The 10,248-nt window shown below is 45.0% G+C and overlaps 1 protein-coding gene across 1 annotated transcript; it reads right to left on the reverse strand.

The window, feature by feature from the left end:
• Positions 1–1,755: 1,755 nt before the first annotated feature.
• On the reverse strand, positions 1,756–8,888 carry RBM8A (RNA binding motif protein 8A). The gene is made up of 6 exons (XM_070766705.1): positions 8,700–8,888; positions 6,147–6,206; positions 5,003–5,080; positions 4,759–4,895; positions 2,271–2,407; positions 1,756–2,174 (listed from the first exon to the last, which is right to left on the reverse strand). Exons 1-6 carry the CDS (start codon positions 8,764–8,766, stop codon positions 2,129–2,131), a joined length of 525 nt encoding a protein of 174 aa, XP_070622806.1. The 5' UTR covers positions 8,767–8,888; the 3' UTR covers positions 1,756–2,128.
• Between the last annotated feature and the right edge of the window lie 1,360 nt (positions 8,889–10,248).

Here is a 10,248-nt window from a genome sequence, read left to right on the forward strand (position 1 = left end):
GGGAGGCTGAGACGCCGCCCTACCCCGCCTCGGCGCTTTCCCACGTTCAGAGAGAGAGACGCGCGTCAGCGGGCTGAAATAAACAGGGCTGTGAGGGGGGGAGATGCCTCAGGATGGGCAGTCCTCAACTTACGACCGCCATGGAGAGCCGACCTCCTCATCCCCTGCCCCCCCCCCCCCCATATATCATGTTGCATTTGTTAAGGGAATTTATTTACTATTTAAATTGATTTAAATTTGGCCCAGTCATTAAGCGAATAACTGCAGTTGATAATGTTAGGAATGCGGGCATTAAGCAAATCTGGATTTCCTCTTTTGGTTTTTTAAATTAAATGTGCACACAGTATGTGAAATTGATTGTCAATCAAAGTGGAGTTTGATTTCACAGAAGTTTGATTTACTTGGAGTTATATTGTGCTGTTTAAGTGTTCCCTTTATTTTTTTGAGCAGTGTATAAAGGTATAAGGTATAATACGTATAGATGTATAAGCAATATGGAAACGTTGAACCAGTTTAATGTGAAGTTATTATGAAAACAGAATTATGCAACAATGTAGAATTACTCTTAAGAAATTATGTAACTATGTTTTTAAATAAAAATTTGAAGATCAATAAATTTTTAAAAAAATCAGGGTTTCTGAAGAGGCACATGTTCATCGGGGCTTCTCCTGCTTTGGAAAGGTTCTTTGGGTTGCTGAGATGACACCTTCATGAGAACCAGCAACTTGAACTGAGCAGAAATGGGATAATTGTTTAGTGGCTGGGAGGTGACTGTCTCTCCAAGGGTCCCTTCCCACAATGCACAAAGCCCCCCCTCACCGCAACCATACATGGAACACAATTCTCAGACATTTCCATTTACAGACCTACAGTAGGTTCTCCACGATGCTGCATTTTTCTATAATGGACCGATTGAAAAAATCAGAACAATTTTTGCTTTTCTCCAACTTTTAGAACATGTCCCCACTACTCATTCTGCAAAAATCCTAGGAGCATTTGCAGAAATGAAAGGCAAGCTTGCAGGAAGCAGTTGCAAATGGTGAGGATATGGATCAGCTGCTAATTGTATTGTTAACTGCCGTTCAGAAAACAACAGCAGGCAAAATTGCAGGGAAAAAAAAATTGAACACCCATGTCTTGGGTGCTGAAATGAATTGAAGCGCTGTGCTTGCAGGATAGATCTGGCTACCTTGTGTGTTGTAGAGATTGGGCCAAGACCGAAAAATTATATTGAACTCTTTGCAAAGTTATCAGAGCTGAGCCTTGGCAACTTTCTGGAGCAAACTTGCCTCTCCTTTGAGATTCCAGATGTTAGGATGGGGTGGGGAGATTCCCAGCATTCTTAGCATGTTGGCTTAGAAATGCTGGGAGTTGAAGTTTTCGGCCTTAAGGGCTCTCCAAGTTGGGAAAAGTCAGAAAACTTCACCCTGTATCCACACATAGCAGAATTCTGAAATGGACTCATGAACAAGGAGTTGTAAGCAGGGGTGAAATTAGCAGGTTCCGACAGGTCCTTGAGAAGCGGGAGCGGAAATTTTGTGTAGGTTAGAGATACGACCACTTCTGACTGGTCGGATATTGCACTAGCCTTCCCCTGCCATGCCCACCAACCCACACCACGCTGACCAAGCCATGCCCACAGAACCGGTAGTAAAAAAAATAAAATTGGATTTCACCACTAGTCGTCAGTGTAAATCATGTTTATGCCATTTAGGGTTTTATAATAATAATAATAATAAAAAGGGATAACGCAGATTTTAAAAAAACATAGCCTTTTATTCTGAATGCTGCTTCAGAGATCCTTTACAGGCTTAAAACCAGAATGATGTTTACAAACACAGAAAAGAGAGAGGGGTCCAAAGAAGTGAAAATCTCGAAAGCCATTTGATAAAACAGTCAAAAGGTTAAGGGGGGGGGATTTAAAAAAAACAAAAAACCATTAGGCAAATACAAAATGAAACAGATGTGGCAATTAGGGCAAACAAATGAGACCCTCTCTTCCCTTTGCCAAGACTACATGTTTGGTAGCCTTCCCAACTGCCCCCCCCCAACCTGAATTCAGCCCGTGAGTTAGGAAGGTGACGTTGGAGGCAACCACAGTGTGGGAGTTGCAAAATGGAAGCCCCCTTCAGCGCCGTCTTCGGTCAGGGCTTCGGCTTCTTCTACGACTGCTCCTAAGCGGAGAAACAGATCAAGAGAGCCTTTAAATGGAGATTGCTCTCTTGAGATTTGTGAAAGTTTGTTTTGGGGCTTTGAAAAAAAACACCCACCTTCGTTTTCCTTTCGGTGGCCCTCTGACAAAGCACCAATCCACGCTGATGGGCTGCCCCATCAGATCCTGCCCGTTGAGGCCCTCCATGGCTGCTTGGGCTTCTTTGTAGGTTTCGTATTCCACCAGCGTGTAACCCTGCAAGAACGTTTCGAAAAAGAGACGTGAGCCTCACGAACACCCTTTCCTCAGTCAGATTCATTCGCACACGCCTTACTCGTGATATCACTCAACTTTAAGACTTGTGAACTTCAACTCCCAGAATTCTCCAGCCAGCGATGCTGGGAGAATTCTGGGAGTTGACGTCCACAAGTCTTAAAAGTTGCCAAGCTTCCAAGACTCCTGGTTTAAGAGAATAAGTCACAGACTAGGTCACAAACCAACCAACCAAATGTTAGCTTAGTAGAGGCAGTCCTCAACTTCCAAGTTTGTTTAGTGACTCAAGTTGGAATGGCACTGAAAAAAAGCGACTTATGACCGTTTTTCACAGTGATCACCATTCTGGCATCCCCTGTGATCAAAATTCAGACGATCGGCAACTGGTTCATCCCCTTTGATCGTTGCAGGGTCCCAGGGTCATGTGATCCCCTTTTGCAACCTTCTGACAAGCCAAGTGAATGGAGAAGCCAGATTCATTTAACCACCATGTAACTAATGTAATGATTCACTTAATAATGGTGGCAAGAAAGATCGTAAAATGGGGTAAAACTCACTTAACAGATGTCTCACTTAAGTAGAGAAATTTTGGACTCAACAGCAATAGCATATATTATTATTATTATTATTATTATTATTATTATTATTATTATTTATTGGATTTGTATGCCGCCCCTCTCCGCAGACTCGGGGCGGCTAAAAAACAGCAGTAAAACAGTACAACAAAATCCAATGCTAAAAAAGCAGTTAAAAGCCCATTATATAAAGACCAATCATACATACAAACATACCATACATAAAATTGTGAAGGCCTAGGGGGAAAGTGTATCTTAGTTCCCCCATGCCTGGTGGCAGAGGTGGGTTTTAAGCAGCTTATGAAAGGCAAGGAGGGTGGGGGCAATTCTAATCTCTGGGGGGGGAGTTGGTTCCAGAGGGTCGGGGCCGCCACAGAGAAGGCTCTTCCTCTGGGTCCCACCAAGCGACATTGTTTGGTTGACGGGACCCGAAGAAGACCCACTCTGTGGGACCTAACTGGTCGCTGGGATTCGTGCGGCAGAAGGTGGTCCCTGAGATATTCTGGCCCGGTGCCATGAAGGGCTTTATAGGTCATAACCAACACTTTGAATTGTGACCGGAAACTGATCGGCAACCAATGCAGACTGCAGAGTGTTGGAGAAATATGGGCATATTTGGGAAAGCCCACGATTGCTCTCGCAGCTGCATTCTGCACGATCTGAAGTTTCCGAACACTTTTCAAAGGTAGCCCCATGTAGAGAGGGTTACAGTAGTCGAGCCTCGAGGTGATGAGGGCATGAGTGACTGTGAGTAGTGACTCCCGGTCCAAATAGGGTCGCAACTGGTGCACCAGGCGAACCTGGGCGAATGCCCCCCTCGCCACAGCTGAAAGGTGTTTCTCTAATGTGAGCTGTGGATCGAGGAGGACGCCCAAGTTGCGAACCCTCTCTGAGGGGGTCAATGATTCTCCCCCCAGGGTAATGGACGGACAGATGGAATTGTCCTTGGGAGGCAGGACCCACAGCCACTCCGTCTTGTCTGGGTTGAGTTTGAGTTTGTTGACACCCATCCAGGCCCCAACAGCCTCCAGGCACCGGCACATCACTTCCACTGCTTCATTGCCTGGGTATATACCGCTTCATAGTACTTTTACAGCTCTCTCTAATCGGTTTACAGAATCAGCATATTGCTCCAAACATCTGGATCGTAACTTGAGGACTACCTGTAGTCTGTAATCTCAGCCCATGTCAAGAAACCAGGCCATCAAGAATGACTACCACTCCAAGAGCCTCCATCAAAAGAAGTGCTTTTCCCATCCCAGCTGAGTCTAAATGACCATTAGGTGATTGCTCCACACCTTTAACAGAGGGATACCATCTAGGACTAGGGAGGTACTAATACCACTCTGTAAATCCTTAGGTCAGTTAGACCACACCTAGAGATCTGCATTCAGTTTTGGCCACCACACTACAAAAAAAGACATTGAAACTCTAGAGAAAGTGCAGAGGAGAGCAACCAGGATGATTACTCCAATAAACAAACAAACAAATAATAAATGAGGAGGAGGAGGAGGAGAAGAGGAAGAAGAAGAACAACAACAACAACAAGAGGAGGACGAGGAGACAGGCAATTATTTAAAAGCCAGCCATCAACACACCCCAATCAACATCTAAAAAGCCACATGCAACAGGCACCCTACGAAAACCACACACTGCTAGAGGGATGTTCTCTGAAGATGGCCTTCAGCATGAGTCCAAAAACTTGGGAAGGCAAAATCTCTGGTCCCAGTTGACCAGGCCAGACTGTATTCTGCCTACCTTCAGATAGCCTGTCCGCCGGTCAAGGTTCAAGTGGAGGTTCTTGATCTCCCCAAACTCTGCAAACTTGTCATGAATGTCCTCCTCCGTCGCCTCCTCGTGCACGCCCGTGACAAAGAGGATCCAGCCTTCCACCGCTGCGGTGACACAAAGAGCCAAAAGTGAGTCCCGTTTGAAATATATAAATGAAAACTTTTGACATGCCGAAAGGAAGGGGAGAAAAGAGCTAAGGGCATCATCTCACATCTTTGAGGGCCTGGTTCGTCACCATCTTGCTCCACACTGTCGTAGTCCTCGCGAACTCGGGCTCTGGAACCCTCCTCTGGTTTGGGCAAAAAAGAGAAAACAAGTTTTAGGTTAAAAAAAAAGAAACAAAACTTCACACACTGTATGTGTATCTCATTTGGCTGGGAAGGAACCTGTCACAGGCAATACCATTTACAGTGATCCCCCGGGTATCGCGATCCCGATCATTGCGAACGGGCTAAATTGCGATTTTTCAACCCGGAAGTCAAAACACCATCTGCGCATGCGCGCCCCTTTTTTTATGGCCACGCATGCGTAGATGGCGCCGGGCAGATCAGCTGCTGGGCGGCTTCCCTGGGTCTTCCCCCTCTTGCTGGCGGGAGGGCGAGCGGCGGGCATCAGCGAGGAGTTTCCCCACCGCCCACGCAAACTCCTCGCTGCCGCTCGCCCGCCCTTCGCCCGCCCACGCCGTTCGCTTCGCGCCGCTTCCCAGCTGAGTCCTGAAGCTAATTGGCTTCAGGACTCAGCTGGAAAGCGGCGCGAGCGAACGGTGTGGGCGGGCGAGCGGCAGCGAGGAGTTTGCGTGGGCGGTGGGGAAACCCCAATCTTCGGCTCCTCGCTGCTGCGGCGGAAGTAAAAAAACCATCTGCGCATGCGCAGATGGTGTTTTTACTTCCGCAGCGCTACTTCGCGAAAAACCGATCATTGCGAGGGGTCCTGGAACGGAACCCTCGCAATGATCGGGGGATCACTGTATTTATATCCCACCTTTACCATTTTTATAAATAAAATGCCTTTATTACTCAAAGTCCGGGGTCCTCAAACTTCACAACTTTAAGTCTTGTGGACTAAATCCCAGAATTCTCCATCCAGAGTTCAAGTCCACAAGTCTTAAAGTTGCCAAGTTTGAAGACCTCTGCTCTAAGTGAATCAAGGTTGTAAACATGCCTAATACTCCAACTTCCCGTTTCCCCCCCAAAAAACAACCACGCTGTAGGAGTAAGTTAGACGAAGAGAGTGTAACTGGCCCAAAGTCACCCAATCGGTTTTTATGCCTAAGGTGGGCCTAGAACAGAACACACCGTTGTCTGGTTTCTAGCCCTCATGAACAACTGCAGCTGAAAAGAAAAAGAAGAACTTACCTGACCCGAAACCTCTTCCTTTTCTTTTCTTTGCCTTTTCCTTCAATTTGTGGATGCTTTCTGAAGAGAAATCACATATAGTTGGATCCAATTAAAAACAACAACCTAAAGCGCCTTAGGCTTTATGACTCCAGTCAGGTAGTCTCGATTTACAAACATTCGTTTAATGACAGTTCAAAGTTGCAATGACCCAGGGGGAAAAGGGACTTGCGACCATTTTTCACACTTACAACCGCTCTCAGCATCCCTGTGGACATGTGATCTACATTCACATGCTTGACAACTGGTTTGGATTTATGACGGTCACAGTGTTAACCTTCCAACAAAGTCCATGGGGAAGCCAGATTCGCTTAACAACCAAGTTACTAATTTAACAACGGCAGTGATTCACTTAGCAACTGGGGCAAGCAAAGTTGTAAAATGGGACAAAACTCTCTTCAAAAATGTGTTACTTAGCAACATAGCTTAGCTCAAGTGTGGTCCTAAGTCAAGGACCACCTGAAATAGGAAACACATTATAATTAAAGACAAGAAAAAAATTATTGCTGGTAAGAACAGAACCAATAAGCTAAGGTCATTTATCTTACTGTCAGAGGACGGCTAGATGACCTGAAAAGAAAGGATCTTTGGTGGAAAGTAACAAAATTCAGAATGAACCCCTTAACTACTGAATGCAAAAAAAGAATAAAAATAAAGACAATAACCCAGAAATAACACAGGAAAAATAAGCCCATCAACAGAAGAGCTGGGAGAGCAGCTTTTAAACCACAACATAATTCTTAACATCAAAAACATAAATAATTTAAACTTTGTTTTTGCATTTCCGTTACATATTTCCTATTTATACTTCATATTTCTCAACCTTCCTCCAAGCGGGTCTTGGTGATGTACAATATAATCAGAATAGAGGAGAATAACAGTGTTGGAAGGAACCTTGGCGGTCTTTTAGATTGGTGGTTCCCAAAGCAGGTGGTACAGCCCCTTGGGGAGACACTGGGATGACCGGGGGGGGGGGGGGTTGCTAAGAGGCAAGGGGGTAGCAGCAGGGCACTAAGAGGCCAAGTAGAAGGCAGGAAAACACGTCGGGGTTTAAGGAAAGAAGGGAAGAGAGAGGAAGACAAAGAAAGAAAGATGATAGGAAGGAAGGAAAGAAGACAGAAAGAGAATGGAAAAGAAAGAAAGAAAAAAGATTATAGGAAGGAAAGAAAAAAGAAAGAAAGGTAGGAAGGAAGGAAGAAGACAAAGAAAGAAAGAAAGATGATAGCAAGGAAGGAAAGACAAAGAGAAAGGAAAAGAAAGATGGTAGGAAGGAAGGCAGAAAAAGAAAGAAGGGGAAAAGAGGGAAGAAAGGAAAGTGGAAGGGAGAGAAAGAAAGAAAGATGATGGGAAGGAAAGAAGACAGGAAAAGAAAGAAAGAGATGATAGGAGGGAAGGAAGGCAGAAAGAAAAAAAAGAAGGGAAGGAAGGAAGGAAAGAGGGAGGGAGACAAGGAAGAAAATAGGAAGGAAAGACAGAGAAAGGAAAGAAAGAAGGAAAGAAAGATGTTAGGAAGGAAAGCAGAAAGAAAAAGAAAGACGGGGAGGGAAGGAAGACTTATAATCACAATTGAGCCCAAAATTTTGGTGGCTAAGCAAGACCCTTATTTAGTGAATTTCACCACATTTTACAAGTTGGCCACTCTCACCTGGCCACCAATCCACGCTCACCTGAAGTGGGTGGAGGTGGGGGCACTGAGGATGGGTTTGTAGCACCAAGGGGGGCAGTGGACTGAAAAAAAGTTTGGGAACCACTGTTCTAGACCACCAACACCCTCTGCTCAAGCAGAAAACCCAAGAGCATTTCTGTTTACTCTTGAGAAAAGAAGGCATGCAGGATTTCATTTTTCAAATATACTGCTAAAAACAAAACAGGGAACATTCAAATAACACATCCTAGATCTGAACGAATGAAATATTCTCGTTGAATATTTGATTGGCACAACTATTCCCTTTGCACAGCAGCATGTGAAATTGATTGTCAATCAGTGTTGCTTCCTAAGTGGACAGTTTGATTTCAAAGAAGTTTGATTTACTTGCAGTTATATTGTGTTGTTTAAGTGTTCCCTTTATTTTTTTGAGCAGTGTATATGAAAGATGTGTGTCATCTAGCGTGCAGGACACGAGTTCAGTTCCAGAAAACTCCACAAAATAACAGAGTTATAACAGAGTTGGAAGGGAACTTGGGAGGTCATCTAGTCCAACCCCCCATGGCTCAAGCAGATTCTATACCATTTTAAGAACAAATGGCTGTCCAGTCTCTTCTTGAAAGCTTCCAGTGATGGAGCACCCACAAGTTTCTGGTGGCAAGCCGTTCCATTGATTAATTGTTGGGAAATTTCAGGAAATCATCAGTAAAAGGTTTTCCAATTAAGACATGGGAAAGAGGTGCTGAATAAACGCAGCGCGCATGCGCAGCTGGTCAGCCTCCACTGCCTCAGCCGGTCTTCACCGGCCCACCTCGCAGGGCTGTTTGAACGCGGTCCGGCCTAAAGGGGAATGGGCGTGAAACTCATACCGTCGCCGTCCTCGTCCATGGCGAAGTCCTCGCCCCCCGCCTCGTGAAGGTCCAACACGTCAGCCATGTCTGCCCGCTGAGCGAAACAAACTCCTCCAAAGACGACCGTCGAAATTAGGACTTACAAATTCGCAATGGAGGACGGGATAGCTTCCGGCCGAGACAGGAAGTGCAACCTCTGCGTCGGGAGGGAGAGGGCGGTCCCGGCAACCCTTTCGAGGTCGACCAACAAGACGGCAACTGAGTCTGCGCGGCACCTTCGGAGGAAGGTGGGAAACAGCGCTATCTGGCGCCGCCGCTGCTTTGGGAAGGATTCTAATCGGAATGACAATAGAGACGCCGCACACTGCTCCTTGCGGCGGCGGCGGACATTGCAGCGTCAAATTCCAAATGGCCCCTTGAATTTGAATTTCACTTGAATCTGGTCCGTCCTGGCCCCAATCAGCCCCTAATAGTAGCAGCCTGGAGGGGCTTCGCGGGGCGGGGCTCAGTCGGCCCCTTCCAGATGAGCGTTGCCCAATCAGAGCTTTGCAAAAGTTCACAGATCCCAGCTGGGCGGCTCAAGGAAGCCTGCTTCTATAGGTAGTCCTCGACTTACGACAGTTCATTCAGTAACGATGACACGACTGTTTCTCACTTAAAATCGTAATATCCACCCAGTAGTCCTGTGATCAACATTCAGAGGCTCGGTAACACGCAAGCACAAATGGTCCTCTGCTTACAATGGTTTATTTAGTGATGGTTCAGGACCTTTTTCCACATTTACGACCAGTCGTAGTCCCACGATCAAAATTGAAATGCTTGGCAACGGGTTTGTATTTATGATGGATGCAGTGTCCCAGGGCCATGTTATCTTCTTTTGCGACTTTTCAACAAGCAAAGTCAATGAGGAAGCCAGGTACGCTTCATGACTTATCCGGCAGTGATTCGCTTAACGACCGTGTTATTAGTTTTAACACCTGTAGTGATTCACTGAACAACGGGGGCACCAAAACTCACTTAAAACTTGGCAACTTTAAGATTTGAATTCTGGGAGTTGAAGTCCACAGATCTTAAAACCTGCCAAGTTTGAAGACCTCTAACTTAGGGGAAAATGTGTATGTGTGTATTTTTATATATACAGTATATATATAAAAACACACACACATACACATTATATATAAATATATATAATATAAATATATATAAATGTGTGTGTGTGTGTATATATATATATATATATATATATATATATATATATATATATATATATTTGTTTTCGTAGATTTTCACGGGTATACGTATGTAGATTGTTCTGAGTTTGGGTTTTACCCCGTGTAATATTTTGAATGTCTATGCGACGTTTCAATGAAATCACATTCACCATCATCAGGCTGAAGTTGTTAGCTTCGTGCTACTTTGAATATAGTTTGAATATAGAATATATTCAAAGCAGAACGAAGCTAACAACTTCAGCCTATATATATACTCGTCATCTTCAGGCTGGTGCTTCTGTCCTTGTTCTAGGGCGAAAACACTTATGCACACTTATACATACGTACGTACGTAC

This window comes from Erythrolamprus reginae, chromosome 13 (genome assembly GCF_031021105.1).
Source record: "Erythrolamprus reginae isolate rEryReg1 chromosome 13, rEryReg1.hap1, whole genome shotgun sequence".
NCBI lineage: Eukaryota > Metazoa > Chordata > Lepidosauria > Squamata > Dipsadidae > Erythrolamprus > Erythrolamprus reginae.